General features: G+C 52.4%; 1 protein-coding gene across 3 annotated transcripts in view; it reads right to left on the minus strand.

The window, feature by feature from the left end:
* Positions 1-15,791, minus strand: part of LOC127031583 (fer-1-like protein 4) — a 121,715-nt gene that overhangs the window by 35,851 nt on the left and 70,073 nt on the right. For all 3 annotated transcript variants that reach the window (XM_050918580.1, XM_050918579.1, XM_050918581.1), the window contains one exon: positions 13,736-13,839. In XM_050918580.1, coding sequence (XP_050774537.1) covers positions 13,736-13,839 — 104 coding nt within the window. The remainder of the gene's footprint in view (positions 1-13,735; positions 13,840-15,791) is intronic.

The following is a 15,791-nucleotide window of genomic DNA, read 5'->3' on the forward strand; positions in this document are numbered from 1 at the left end:
CCCTTTTCCCTGTCCCCTGACCGCCCCTGGAACCCCTGTCCCTGACTGCCCCCCGCTGCCCCATCCAACCCCTCCCTCCTTACTGACTGCCTCCCGGAACCCCTGTCCCCATTGAACCCCCCGTTCCCCGCCCTCTGACTGCCCCGACCCCTATCCAGACCCCCGCCCCCTGAGCACCCCCCCAAACTCCCCTTCTCTCTATCCAATCCCCTCTGTTCCCTGCCCCCTTACCGCACTGTCTGGAGCATCGGTGGCTGGCAGCGCTACAGCTGCATCGCCCAGCTGGAGCCAGCCACATCACCGCACAGCTCAGAGCAGCAGGTCAGGCCAGGCGCTGCAGCTGCCCTAGGAGTTCGCAGGCCCACCGCCCAGAGCATTGCACTGGTAGCACAGTGAGCTGAGGCTGCAGGGGAGGTGGAACAGCAGGAGAGAGACCGGGGGCTAGCCTCCCAGGCCAGGAGCTCAGGGGCCGGGCAGGAGGGTCCTGCGGGCCGGATGTGGCCCACAGGCCATAGTTTGCCCACTTCTGGTTTAGACAGTAGTGTCCATTGGTCCAAGCATGTGCCCTGGCTCACCTAGTGCTTCAACTGAGATGATAAAGGGTGGGGTGGACCAACCACTTCTTCAGTTCCTTCTCATCCACAAATCTGAAGGGGAAGGAGGGTGGGACTGGAATATAGATAGGGGCCACACATCTCAAAGAACCTCCAGTTACAGATGAGTAAGCTCCTCTTCTTCTTCAAGTGCTGGTCCCTATTATATTGCACTGTGGGTGACTCATAAGCAGTACCTAAGTAGGAGGTGGGTGCAAAGATGAGGACAATGGAGAACCACTGTGTCAGAGGAGACATCAGCAACTGAGTCCTATACCAGGGTGTAATGTGTTGCAAACGGGTGGATGGAACTCCACATGGCAGCTTTACAGATGTCTAAGAGAGCTGCACCCTGGAGAGCTGCTATGGTTGTTGCTTGTGCTTTCTTGGCGCGAGTGTGTACTTCTGTAGGGGGAGGGAGGTTCGAGGGCTGATAGCGGAGTAGAATGCAGCCGGATATCCATATAGAAAGTATTTGGCTGGAGATGGCATCTCCTCTGACTCTCTCTGCTATCACAATAAACAGGCTAGGGGACTTTCAGATTGGTCTTGTTCTCTGCAGGTAAAAGGCCAAAGCTCATCACACATCGAGGGCAGTGGTGAGCTGGAGCCGGTTGCCACCGGTTCCCAAGAACCGGTTGCTAAAATTAGAGCTCTGTGGAGAATCGGTTGTTAAAGGGCCAGGGGGTTGGCAAAGAACTCCGGTCCGCAGGCTGGACCATCCTGTTGCTCCCAGGATTCCCAGCTGGGGAGGCTGAGGCTCCCCCCGGCCCCTCCTCCACTTCCCTCCAGCTGCAGCCTGGGCAGCCGCAGGCACCAGCTGGGCAGCTCAGCTGAGCTCAGGAGGAGTCCTGCTGCCACTTTTTGAGCAGTAAGAAGTTTAGAAGTACACCGGCAAGGTGTGTGTGTGGGGGGGGGCTGCTGCAAGCTCCAGGGCTGGCCAGAGGGGAGGGGGCAAGTGAGGCAATTGGCCCGAGCCCTGCAGGGGCCCCCAGCAGCACGAGGATGTCTCCTCCAGGCCCTCCCCCGCTTCCTCCACCCCACAGAGCCACAGCACGGCCAGCAGCTGGGCAGCTTAGTGGGCTTCTGGCAAGATAAGGGGGAGGGGGGCTGTGAGCTCCAGGGCCACGGGGGAGGCAAGTGGGGCAATTTGCCCCGGGCCCCCGGCCCCATGAGGATGTTTCCCTCAGCGCCTCCCCTCCCCTCCGCACAGAGCTGCAGCATGGCCAGCAGCTGAGCAGCTCAGCTGAGCTCCTGAGTCGTCCTGCTGCTTTGAGCTTCGGGCAAGGGAAGGGGGGGCTGCAAGTTCCAGGGCCACCAAGGGAAGGTGCAAGTGGGGCAATTTGCCCCAGGCCCTGCAGGGGCCCCCGGCCCCACGAGTGTGTCTCCCCCAACCCTGGCCCCTTCTCCCTTAAATCAGAACTTTTTACAGGGAACCGGTTGTTAAGATTTTGGCAGCTCATCACTGATGGAGGGTATAGAGTCTGTGTTCATCTCCAGATGCGTGCAGCTTCAGGAAGAATACAGGCAAGTGAATGGATTGATTAAGGTGAAACTCTGAAACTACTTTAGGGATAAATTTGGGGTGTAGGTGTAAGAAAACTTTATCTTTGCAGAACACAGGGAATGGAGGGTCTGCCATCATGGCTCTGAGTTCACCAATCCTTCTTGCCAAAGCCACTACAAGGAAGGTGATTTTCATGGATAAAAGGGATATGGAGCAAGTAGCTGAGGCTTGAATGGGGGCTTGTTAGAACTGCCAGAACAAGATTCAGGTCCCACTGGGCTGTGATCTTTGGAGAAGACAGAAAGATTCATAGGAGGCCTTTCCAGAGTCGATTGATTAGTGGCTGTGCGAAAACAGAGTGGCCCTTAATAGGAGGATGGAATGCACTGATGGCTGCTAGGTGGACTCCTAGAGAGCTGACAGATAGACCTGATGTTTTTAAAGACAGGATATAGTCTAAGATGAGGGGAATGTCTGCAGTGTCTGGTGAACCCACCTCTTCACTGTGTCCATGAAGAGAAGCATGTCCATTTAGCCAGGTAACATTTTCACTAGAGTTCTTTTTGCTATTCAAGGGAATGTCCTGCTCACTGAGGAGCATGCATGTTCTAGAGATGATGCCCCTCCAAATACCATGCCCTGAGGTGGAGCAGTTGTGGATCAGGGTGTTTGATTGTGCAGTTGCACTGGGTCAGGAGCTCAGGGAATGTTGGAATAGTAATCAGTGGGTGAGCTGACATGCACAGGAGGTTGGAGAACCAGATCTGTCTGGGAGAGAAGGGGTCAATCAGGATTAGCGTCACCCTGTCTTGTCAGATCTTGTGCAGCACCCATGGTAGGAGTTGTAGCAGGAGGAAAGCAGATTGAGCTAGCCCTACCAGAGGAAAAGGAGAGCATTGCCCTGGGAGTGATAACCTAAGGCTCCTCTGGAGCAGTATGTAGTGCACTTGGTGTTAGTCTGAGAAGCGAACGGATCTCTGGCTGGGGTTTCTCATTGTGTGAAAATGTCACGTTGCACCCTGCCATGGAGCTCCCACTCCTGATCGATCACAATGGGTCTGCTGAGGGAGTCTGTGAGAACATTCTGTTTCTCAGGAAGGTAGGCTGTGGATAGGGTGTTCTGACTGCTGATGCATCAGTTCCTGAGGTTGACTGCTTCTGTGCACAGGGAGGCAGATTTTGCTCCCTCTTGCTTGTTGCTGCAGAATACAGTTGTAGTGTTGTCTGACATTATCAGGACATGGTGAAAGCGGATGAGTGGAAGAAAGAATTCGCATGCATTTCTTACTACCTGAAGTCAAGGCATGGGAAAGCGAGATCTTTCAACCTTTTGCTTTTTATGTGGTGGTTCGTATGGTCTCTGATGATAAAAGTCTTGAGACCTATACCAGAGATCAAAGGGTGGCTCTAGAGTCCTTTAGGATATGTAGGGACTCATCTGTCTTCTCACTGAATAGGTGTAATTCATTGAAGGGGAGGTCCTCAGGGATGTTCTGGACCTCACTGGGGAATCTGGAGGAATGAATATGACATGACAATGACTGTAGCCATGGCCCACAGGAAGTATCAGACGAATCAACTGAAGACTGGAGGCAATTCTGGCTATTAGTTTACCTTCCTCAATAAGAGCTTGGAAATAGGCCCAGTCCTGCTATAGAAGACCGTTGATGAATTCCTCAAATTTAGCATAGTTAAAGAAGTCTTATTTAGCCAATAGGGCTTGATAACTGGCTATCCAGAATTGTAAACTAGAAGCAGAGGAAACCTTCCTTCCTGGTAGGTCTAAGCCTTTCCCCTCTTCAGCTGTTGGCATAGATCAAAGGTGTTGCTGCTTGGATCGCTCTGAAGCAGCCTGACTACCAGCAAATTGGGAGCTGGGTGTGAGAATTGAAATTCTGAGCCCTTAGCTGGCACATAATAGTGTCTCTCCATACCTTTGGGGTAGGAGCACAGGTGGTGAGGATATGCTGCACTGTCTTAATATGGCCTCATTGACCGGCAGGGCAATTCTCATAGGTGCCAAGGCACGGAGGACATCCAAAAGCTTGTGCTGAGAGTCTTGGATTTCCTCTAGTGGGATCTGAAGTTCCCTGACAACTCTGTGAAGCAGTTCGTGAGATTGTGTAAAGTCATCTTGGGGGTGAGGAGATGCTGAGGTCACTGCTTCTTCTGGCTATAATGATGTAAATCTAGTTGGTTCCAGTGGAACTGCCAGAATCGGAACACAGTATTTCTCCTGACATCAGATCTGGGGGCAAGTTCAGTGGTTCTCCTGGAGAGGAAGCAGGTGGTGACATCCTGTTGGAGAAGATGGACTCTGAAAGAGAGTACTGGTCCCATGGTCTCCAATATGGCCAGTAGGAGGGATAAAAGGGTGGTCGTAGAGTCCCCATGGTATGGGATACCAATGGCTCGTGGGGCACATTGCTCCCAGGATCATGCAGGTCTCCTGGGAATAGGATAGAAGTGGTACAGGAGAGGTGGTTCTTCCAGTGGATCTGAATCTCCTGAGGGAGAAAATGTGGGTTCAGGCTCCAGTGGTGGAACTATCAGTGCCACTGGAGAGGCATATGCTGTGTATGAAGGGGCAATAAGTTCTGCACTGCAGGGGGTATCTCAGAGGAGATATGAGGTCCCTGGAGACTGAAGGTCCTGATGGAGAGGGGGATTCTGGATCTGGGAGAGCAAAAACGTCTGGTGACGCAGCCACAGAACTGGATCTCCCAGGTGTCAGAGAGACTCTTTCTGTTTGGGCCATCGGTGCCAAAGATGGTATCCAGCGGTGGTCAGTCCTCACCGGTGCTGCAGAGTCATGGGTCTTGTGAGAGCCAGTGACAGTGGTACCGACAGAGCCCAATCTGGAGCCAGTGGAGCCCATCACTTCTGGGCTTTCTTCTCATGCCTAAGGGACTTAGGGCGTACTAAGTCCTCACGGGCAGAACTGGTGGATGGAGCATCTGATTTTTTGAAAGGGAAGACTTAGAAGAAGACTTGGTCCCATGCTTATGGGAGTGATTCCAAATGTCCTGACTAGGCCTTGCCACGGGGTCTGTAGGGATGGATTCTCCAGCACTGAAGTTGAACTTTGTAGCAGTTTGCTGATTCAGGCCGATGTATCGGGGGGAGGAGGTGCTGATTCAGGCCGATGTATCGGGGGGAGGAGGGTTCCCTGGGTCTGGGTCTGATTGGGGTCTCAAGGTCATGAGATATTTACAGAGGCAAAGTGCCCACCCTTCTCGGGTACAGCTGGGGAAGGACTGATAGATACTGCGCCAAGCTGTGATGTAAACTTCTCCCAGGCAGTAGAGGCAGTGTTGATAGTTGTCTCTGACTGAGAAAGGTTGTGGGCAAGAGACACAGAGTTTGAACCCCAGAGTTCTGGACATAATCCGATACCCGCTGGGATACAAGGGGCAGGGGAGCCCCTTAATCGATTCTAAAAGTACTAAAGGTACTAAAAACTATTAAAACTGCTAAGAACTACTAATCTATAAGTTATCTAAGAAAAAACAGTTACGTACCTTTCATAACTGTTGTTCTTCGAGATGTGTGGCTCATGTCCATTCCAAGTAGGTGTGCACGTGCTACGTGCACAGTTGTCAGAAGATATTTCCCCTGGCAGTACCTGTCAGATCAGCTGTGGAGCCCCCTGGAGTGGCACCTTCATGGCGGTGTATATAGGTCCCTGCCGACCCACCGCCTCTTCAGTTCCTTCTTGCCGGATACTCTGACAGAGGGAAGACGGGTGGGCTTGGAATGGATGTGAGCAACACATCTTGAAGAACAACTTATGAAACGTAGGTAACCGTTTTTCTTCTTCGAGAGATTGCTCATGTTGATTCCAAGTAGGTGACTCCCAAGCAATTCCCTGGAGGAGGGGTCAGAGTTCACTGAATTACAGACTGTAGCATGGCTCTACCAAACGCGGCATCGTCTCTAGCCTGCTGAGTTATGGTGTAGTGCAACGTAAAGGTGTGAACAGATGACCATGTCATCGCCCTGCAGATGTCCTGGATAGAGACCTGCACCAGAATACGGCAGATGAAGTTTGCACTCTTATGAAGCGTGCTGTTAATGCTGGGGCTGGTATCTTTGCTAGGTCATAGCACACCCTGATACAGGCCGTGATCCGTGAAGAGATCCTTTGGGATGAGACAGGGAGACCTTTCATTCGCTGAGCAATGACCACGCCAGGTGTGGTCGTAATTGTACTTTGTCCTTATAAAGCACGGTATAAGGGAGTTCAGATGTCAGAGCCTTGAGCTCAGACACCCTCCTGGCTAACATGATAGCCACTAGGAACACCACCTTCCAAGAAAGGTAAAGTAGAAAGCAAGTTGCCAGGGGCTCAAAGGGAGGGCCCATCCACCTAGAGAGCACCAGATTAAAATCTCATGGGGGAATCGGCAGCCTACTTGCGGGTACAGTCTGCCCAGCCCTTTGAGGAAGCAGCCAACCATGGGGTTAGCGAATACTGAACGGCCAAGCTGAGCCAGGAAGGAAAGCTGAAATCGCAGCCAGGTGCACCTCGATTGACGACACCGCTAGACCCTGCTGTTTTAGGTAAAGTAAATAGTCCAGGATGAAGGGAATCGATGACTGCAATGGAGGAGTGCTCTTCTGTAGAGACCAAATCGAAAACCTCTTCCACTTAGCCAGATAAATGGCTCGAGTGGAGGGCTTCCTACTGCCAGGGAGAACCTTCCTAACTGAGTCTGAGCATTCAGGAGGTAACGGGTTTAGCCATGGAGTTTCCATGCTGTGAGGTGGAGAGACTCCAGGCTGGGGTGCTGGAGGCGGCCATAGTACTGCATGATCGAGTCTGGGACCAGGGGCAGGGCTGTAGATGTGTCCACAGACAGTCTAGCAGTGTGGTGAACCAGTGCTGATGGGGCCACACTGGTGCTATTAAGATTATTAATGCTCCCTCTCTTCAGACCTTGAGGAGGACTTTGTGGATGAGCAGGCAAGGTGCCCCTTCCAAGGGAGGAGAAAGGCGTCCGAGAGCAAACCTGGGCTGTGATTCAGGAAGGAGCAGAATTGCTGACACTTCGTGTTGTGAAAAGGTCTATCTGGGGAGAGCCCCACCTTAGGAAAATGTTGATCGTGACATCTGGGTGGAAAGACCACTCCTGGCTGTGAAAAGACCTGCTGAGGTGATCAGCCAGTTCGTTCTGCGAGCCCAGAAGATACGATGCCTCCAAGTGTATCGAGTGAGTCATGCAGAAGTCCTGCAGGGCTTCCTGACACAGGGGAGATGAGCGAGTACCACCTTGTCTGTTTATATAGAACATCACTGTGGCATTGTCTGTCAATACCGGTACACATCTGCCCTGTAGATAGGTTTGAAAAGCCTGGCAAGCGAGGCGCACAGCACGCAGGTCCCTGACTTTGATATGTAGCAAAAGTTCTGTCTGGGACCATAGACCCTGAGTCCTGAGTCCGCCTAGGTGTGCTCCCCATCCCATCGCTGACGCATCTGTGACTAGTGACTAGTGACAGCGAGGGCTGGAGAAAGGTATTCCCACACACACTGTTTGTGGGTTGAACCACCACTGGACTCGAGGACCTGAGGAGTGATTGTGACCAGTCTGTCTAAGTGGTCTCACTTTGGCCTGTACACTCAAGCTAGCCACGCCTGAAGGGGATGGAGCCACAGCCTGGCATGTTTTACCACGTACGTGCAAGTCGTCATGTACCCGAACAGTTTTAGGCAATTTCTCGCCATCGTGGTGGGGAATATTCTGAGATCCTCTATGATGGCACTCATGGCGAGGAACTGGGATTCCAGGAGGAATGCTCTGGCCTGACTGGAGTCCAGGAGGGCTCTGAGGAACGCTATCCTTTGAGTGGGAGTTATGGTCGACTTCATCACGTTCAGGATGAGGCAGTGCCGGAGGAACTTTGTCCGCACGAGGATCATGTGGTCCTCCACTTAGGTCTGAGATTCGTCCTTGATCAGCCAATTGTCTAGGTACAGGAATACCTGCACTTGCCGCTTCCATAGGAAGGCTGCCACATCCACCATGCATTTGCTGAACACCCAAGGGGTCGCTGAGAGGGCAAAGGGAAGGACCGCGAACTGATAGTGAATGTTGCTGACCACAAATCAGAGGAACCATCTGTGGGACGGAGTTTTGGACACATGAAAGTACGCATCCTCCAAGTCAAGGGCAGCGTACCAGTCCAGGGAGGAAATGATGGAAGCCAGAGACCATGTGGAATTTCAACTTCTTTATTAATCTGTTGAGGTTTCACAGGTCTAAAATAGGCCTGAGCCCACCCTTCGCCTTGGGGATTAGGAAATATCAGAAGTAGAACCCTCTGCCCCTGAACTCCAGAGGGACCTCTTCTACCGCCCCAAGTTGTAGGAGCATTTGCACCTTCTGCACTAGAAGTTGCTCATGAGAAGGGTCCCTGAGGAGAGACGGGGATGATGGGTGGGAAAGCGGGAGGGAACAGAATTGGAGAGAATATCCCAATTCTACTGTGCTCAAGACCCATCAGTCTGAGGTTATTTCAGCCCAGGCACAGTAGAAATGGGATAGATGATTCACAAAGGGAGGAGAAGGACCTGGGATTTGAACTAGTGCATCACCTCTGGGCACACCTTCAAAAGTTTGGTTTAGAGGCTAAGGGCTGCTTTGCTGTGCCCTGACCCTGACTAGAAGAGGACTGAGAGGGCCTCCTCCTGTTACTCCTGCCCTGCTTCCTGTTATAGTCCTGCCTGGGAGGAGCCAAGTAGAAGCGAAAGGCGGGTTGTGGCTTGAAGGGTTTTCTCTGGGGGGCTGGCATATGAAGCCCACGGGACTTCAGGCTGTGGAGCCTAGTGTCTGTTTGCTCTGAAAAGAGTCCTGAACAGTCAAAAGGCAAGGCCTGGATGGTGTTTTGGACTTCATGCAGGAATCCCGAGACATGAAACCAAGAGCTGCGTCTCATGGCTATCGCGGTTGCCACAGTCCGAGTTGCTGAGTCTGCCGAGTCCAAGGCGGCCTGTAGGGAGGTCCTCGTGACTACCTTGCCCTCCTCCAGGACAGCCGCAAATTCAGAGCGGGAGTCCACTGGTAGCTGTTCCTGGAACTCAGACAATGTGTTCAAGGAATTGTAGCTATAGCAGCTCAGGACCGACTGCTGGTTGGATATATGAGGCTGGAGTGCCCCGGTAGAATTCACCTTCCTACCAAAGAGATCCAGCTTCTTTGCCTCTTTGGACGTAGGTGTCGGCCCCAGTTCTCCCTGTCTTTCTCTCTGGTTGTCTGCCTCTACCACCAGAGTACTAGATTAATGGTGGGTAAACAAGTGCTCATACCCCTTGGATGGCACAAAATATTTCTTTTCTACCCCTTTCTCCATGAAGGGAATAGAGGCAGGTGTTTGTCACAGCACCTTAGTGGTGTTCTGGATAGTTTTAATGAGGGGCAGAGCCCCCTCAAAGGGCCCTCAGGGACCAGAATGTCCTGCATGGGATCAGTCTCATCCACCTGCATATCTAGGTTCTGAGCCACCCTCCTGACCAGGTCCTGGTGTGCCCTGGTGTCCACTGCATGCAGTGTGGTGGAGGTACCCACCAGAGCCTCATCCAGGGAGGGTGAGGACGATTCCCATAGGGACAATGGGTCCTCCTGCCCCTCTGGTTTGTGGGGATCCCCCTGCATTGAGAAACCTTGTGTGGTGCCAGGTCCCGCAGCATTCTCGGTGCCAACTTGTGTGCCCATTGGTGCCTGCCTGCCCTCACAGAGGTTCCCAGGCTACCAAAGTCAATGATGGAGGGACCCAAGCCTCTGAAGCCACCAACAGGGATCTGGACCCCAGTCCTTGGGCTTAGTGGTAGTCCCCTGGGGTCCAGAAGGGCCAAGACCACAACATCAGGGGTAGTGGCTGCCCTTCTTGCCTTGAGCGGTGCCAGGAAAGGTGCTGGCTCTGCCTAGAGGCAAACGACTCCGCCTCCGATTCCAATGAATACTCTGACCTCAGCAACCAGGGTGGTGCAGACAAAGACAGTATCGGGGTGTGTTGCCGAGGTGAGGGCGAGAGTTGCCACATCTTTAACTTGCCTCTTGAGGGCACAGAGTCTTTCTGTGGCGCCAGTGCCGAGGACTGCACCATCATCGCTATGAGGACCCTAGCCGCCTCAAAGGTGTCCAGTGTAGAAAGTCTATGTCCTCCTCTCAACACTCCTGCTCCATTACTGAGAAGTCCACGAGAACCAGACTCGACAGACCTCCCCTCGAGGCTGGAGTCAATGGTGTTGGCAGAGTCAGAGCCGGGTGTCCTGATGTGGAACACACCCCACTGGTGCCTGCTTGCTCCACTACTTAAGTGGGAAAGTGCCCTCTGTCCGTCTTCTTCTTCTTGTGTGGCATCGGCGAAAGGGAGCAGTGACAGGCACTTGCACCGGAGGAGGTCTTTGGCATTGGGGAAGTCCCTGGAGCCCTTCTGCTGGGGGTCCCTGGAGCCTGAGTCCTTTCTTGGTGCCATGGCTTCCCTTACCAAGACTGGTGCGCTTCGCACCAAAGTGCCAGGCTTGGGGTTGGACGCCACCTGAGCTGGCTGGGGACAAAGGGCTGACTCCAGAAGGAACAGTTTCAGCCTGAAGTCCCTCTCTTTTTTGGTCCTTGGTCTAAAGTCTTTGCAGTTTTTGCACTTGTCTGGTTAATGTGCCTCTCCCAGGCACCCCAGACAGGAGTCGTGTGGGTCTCCCTTTGGCATAGGCTTCAGGCAGGACCTGCACAGCTTGAAACCCTGAGACCAAGACATGCCCCAGTCCCCGGGAGGAGAAACGAGATGGGTGGGAGACTCCCAACTGAAACTTATCTAAACTAACTATACTATTTACACTGACTAACTATAAGATTTTAACTATTTACAGGTAACACTGAAAGAAAGTCCACTACGGGATTGCTTGCTGTTCGCAAGAGAGAAGCTGCTTCAACGACCATCACTGGCAGTGAGAAGGAACTGAAGAGGCAGCGGGTCGGCAGGAACCTATATACACCGCCATGAAGGAGCCGCTCCACAGTCGATCCAATGGGTACCGCTAGGGGAAAAGCCTTCTGATGACTGTGCACGCGGCGCGCACACACTTACTTGGAATCAACATGAGTAGTCACTCGAAGAAGAATTAATAACATGATTTACAACTGTTTATTTAGAATGACATCAGAGATGAGGACACTGGAGGTTCCAACCCAGACTATGCGGTGCTGAGAAGGAACTGAAGAGGGGTTGTGTCTCTGCCTGTCCTGGAACCCTGAATGCTTTAAAATGCTCCATTTATCACCTCAGTTGGAAGCATGAGGTGAGCCTGGGTGCATGCATGGACCACAGACATTACTCTGGAGGCATGCTGCGCATGCAGAACCCACAGTGGAATACAATGGGAACCATCAATCTAAGAACAACATGTGGTTTGGGGAAAATTCAGAATGGGGAGTAGGGGTCACCTTGCCAGGTGTAACCAAGGCTTGTGGTGGCCAGAGTGTGGCTGTGGTGTAGCAAGCAGGCTGCTGGAGTCAGAGCTGCTGGTCCAGGATGACTTGTCACACCGACACTCAAAACATGCTTGTATGCTGGCTGGGAACATACAAACAAGGAAACTACAACAGCCGAGCATTTTAAGGCATTCAGCGTTCCAGGACAGACAGGGACACAACTGGTCTGGATTGCTACCTCCATGCTACCGCATAAAGGCCTAGGAAAATCCAGCCCACTGGAAGTGAGATGCCCTAGAAGTAATTCCAAATACTGTGATCAAAAGTCTCGGCGAGGTTAGAAATTCTATAACGTTTACGGGGATGCTGTCATTACTGAAACAAGAGTGTGAAAATCAGGAAACGCAATGGCAAAGTTGTCCAAACACCTTTAACTCTGACCCTGTGCTCTTGTTCACTAGGGGGCAGCAACTGAGTCACATCAGAGAGTTACAAATATTTGGAAGGGCCAGTCAGGGTCCTTGTCTAAAGTAGGAAAAGCCATCTAGTTAGAACAAAGGTTAACTAACTGGTAACCCACAATCAGCTAACACAATTTGACACACAAGTCTCATCCAGGCAGTCTGATGCATTGTGTTAGTCAAGTGTGTTCTAACAGGATGCGTTCTCCCAGCTGAGCCAAGCCCAAGATGCATCTTGAAGGGTGGACATGGCAGAATAGAGGATACACGTTAGTGCAGATTTTGTTCAAATAAAGGGGAGTCTGTGTTTGGGGTCCTAGGGCCATGTATGAAGGGGATTTCTAGAGTATGGTAGTTGATGACATTTTCAGTACAAAGCAGGGCCAAAATCCCTTGTCTGTAAAGCACCTTGTTTACTTTGGGCGCTCTATAAATAACAATGTAACTCCAATCCTGACATCATTCCAGTAGTTCCAGTTTGGTAGTCCAGGCACCCTGGTTTGTATTGGAATGTGACACAGGTCATGGTGCCGCATGGCTGTAAGATTTGGGGCAGGGAGACTGCGGGTAGGGAGGCAGAAGGTGGCTATTCAGATGGGTCAGAGCGAAAGCTGTTTGTGGAAGCCTAGCTATGAATTTCCTGACTTCAATGCATTGCTTTTTTAGCCTGAATCTTTGCACTGAATTTCTACGTTTTCCAACAGCTTTTGTTTTATTCTAATTAAACCCTCCCAATGGCATTGTTTTAACACACTGATAAGCTTGTGAAAAGTTATTTATGTCTTAACTAGATAGGGCCAGAGCTGTACAATTCTGACTGGGATCCGATTTCAGGCTGCAAGCCCCCGCCACTCCTTGCACCTGAATGTAGAGGGGTTTGGCATCTCTAATATGACATGTAGGAACATGGTATAGATTCTCTTCTGATACAGAAACTATACTGTGCAAGAATCATTGGTGTGATGGGAAGTGACATATGTGAGTCAGTGAAAATCACATTTTCAAATAAAACACTCCACAGTGGAGTATTTAGCCTGCTTGATGAAATGGAGTTCAGCTATGGGAGCCCGTGACCTGCCGGATTCAGACTGGTGATGGTGATGGAGTTTAGAGCTTCCACAGGCTGCATCTTCCGAGCCCATTCTTATAACACACAAGGAATCTCAGAAACTCTGCTGGAACCTGACTGAGTGCTCAGATGTATACAAATCTGTCAGAAATTATTCTGATATGTTGCACCCATGCTTGTCTGCAGTAACTCTCATCCAGGGCAACTGAATGACCAGCTCAGACGTTTCCAGGCTTAGCCATTAATGAGATGGCATTTATGACTTTGTAAACACTAGAAGAATTTTTCAGAAAGTGAAATACAACTAATTTTTTGCACGTTTCATATCCCAGAAACCTGTCATCGGATTAACCTCAACATCTCCTCCCCACGTATTCTCTCTCTACAGTGCGGACAAGTGCCATTTCACGCAGAAACAACGGGGGGGGGGGTGAGGAAATTAGAGGGGCAGTCAGTCAAAATCAGGCTTATACCGGAAAGTGAATTATGCTGCCATATGATCTGCTAGGCAGCACTGAAACAGGGAAGGTGACTGTCACTTCTGAACTGGTACTATTCTTGGGTACAACCTAGGGATAGGATCCAAGTCAAAGCCAGAGAGGGTACTTCAGGCAAGCAGCATCTCCATTCAAATAGTAATGTGAAGGTTACTGTCAACATGACACCGGACTCACCTTCACCAGATTCAGGGGGTTGGCTTTGCTGCCCATGTCGCTAGCGGTCAGGCCAATGTTGATCACCGTCTGGGAGATGTTGGGTCGAGCAGAGGCTTTCCGTGCTGAGTGAGAAAGATGAAGACTATGTATTCCAACAGGAAGATCATTCATTCATTGTTGAATCTTCCAAGGTCTCATTACCAATTACAAATGGCAGCTGAGCCAAGGGCACAGAGGTACCTCTCAGGTGCACCTCAGTGTAAGGGAAGCCATTCCTGTAATCTCCAAGTTACCTACATTACCCCCACCCACTTTCAGTCTGAAATTTGACACCAGAAAGGCATCATTGAAAAGCTGCAGGAGTCATTCTCACAGCAGGGTGGGATTCTGCTGCCTTTTGCATTCCATGGGCGCTCCTCACACTGTGTCCCACAGTTGGATCTTGGGAATGAGAGGTCTGGCCCAGAAACTCTTAGCAAATATCTGCCAACAGAGGTCTACTCTGAGTCCTAAACCCCACCCACAACTCTCACACACAGGAGGGCAAATGGGAGAAGGCGCTCTGAACACTTCGCTTGCCTTGAACCAGAGGCAGCCAAGCGAGGAGATAAAGCCTGCCCCGGACAACTCAGATGTCAGGCTTAGGTCAATGCAGAGGAACAGAGACCCTGCCATACGATTGGGTCACTCCTCTAAACAGAGCAGGAACTTGCCTGCAGGAGATGCCATTACCAAGGGGGATTCTCTGGCCTGTGCTATGCAGGTCAGACTAGACCATCACAATGGTCTATGCAGCCTTGACTCCACTGCTGCATGCCAACATTACCTTCCACCACACCGTGTTACCCTGCGTGACCCTGCCCCCATGGGCCGGCATTACCTTTCACTATCCCATGTTACCCTCCGTGACCCTGCCCCCATGGGCCGGCATTACCCCCCACCGCATCGTGTTACCCTGAGTGACCCTGCCCCCATGGGCCAGCATTATCCCCCACCGCACCGTGTTACCCTGCGTGACCCTGCCCACATGGGCTGACATTACCCCCCACTGCACCATGTTACCCTGTGTGACCCTGACCCCATGGGCTGGCATTACCCCCCCCCGGCACCATGTTACCCTGCGTGACCCTGCCCCCACGGGCCGGCATTATCCCCCACCGCACTGTGTTACCCTGCGTGACCCTGCCCTCATGGGCTGGCATTGCTCCCCACTGCACTGTGTTATCCTGCTTGACCTGCCCCCACGGGCCAGCATTACCCTCCACCGCACCATGTTTCCCTGTGTGACCCTGCCCCCACGGGCCGTCATTACCCCCCACTGCACCGTGTTACCCTGTGTGACCCTGCCCCCATGGGCCGGCATTATCCCGCACCATGTTATCCTCCGTGACCCTGTCCCCATGGGCCAGCATTACCTTCCACCACACCTTGATACCTGGCGTGACCCTGCCCCCAAGGGCCGGCATTATCCCCCACTGCACTGTGTTACCCTGCATGACCCTGTCCCCACGGACTGGAATTACCCCCCACCGCAGAGTGTCACCCTGCGTGACCCTACCCCCACGGGCCGGCATTACCCCCACTGCACTGTGTTACCCTGTGTGACCATGCCCCCACAGGCTGACATTACCCCCCACTACACTGTGTCACCCTGCATGACCCTGCCCCCACTGGCCGGCATAACCACCTCTCGCCCCTCGCACCATGTTACCCTGCATGACCTGCCCTCACGGGCATGCATAACCCGCCCGCACTGTGTTACCCTGAGTGACCTGCCCCCAGAGCCTGCATTACCTTTCACTGCACCGTGTCACTCTGCATGACCCTGCCCCCACAGGCCTGCATAACACGCGCCTCCCTCCCTGCATCGTGTCACCCTGCATGAACCTGTCCCCACGGGCCTGCATACCCCTCCCTCCCCGCACCGTATCACCCTGCATGACCCTGCCCCCACGGCCTGCATTACCACCCACCCCCTCCCGCACCGTGTGACCCTGCGTGACCCTGTCCCCACAGGCCTGCATTACTCCTCACCCCATGCTGTACTTCATCCCCAGTAGGCTGCGTGGGACTG

Source organism: Gopherus flavomarginatus, chromosome 11 (genome assembly GCF_025201925.1).
Source record: "Gopherus flavomarginatus isolate rGopFla2 chromosome 11, rGopFla2.mat.asm, whole genome shotgun sequence".
Lineage (NCBI taxonomy): Eukaryota > Metazoa > Chordata > Testudines > Testudinidae > Gopherus > Gopherus flavomarginatus.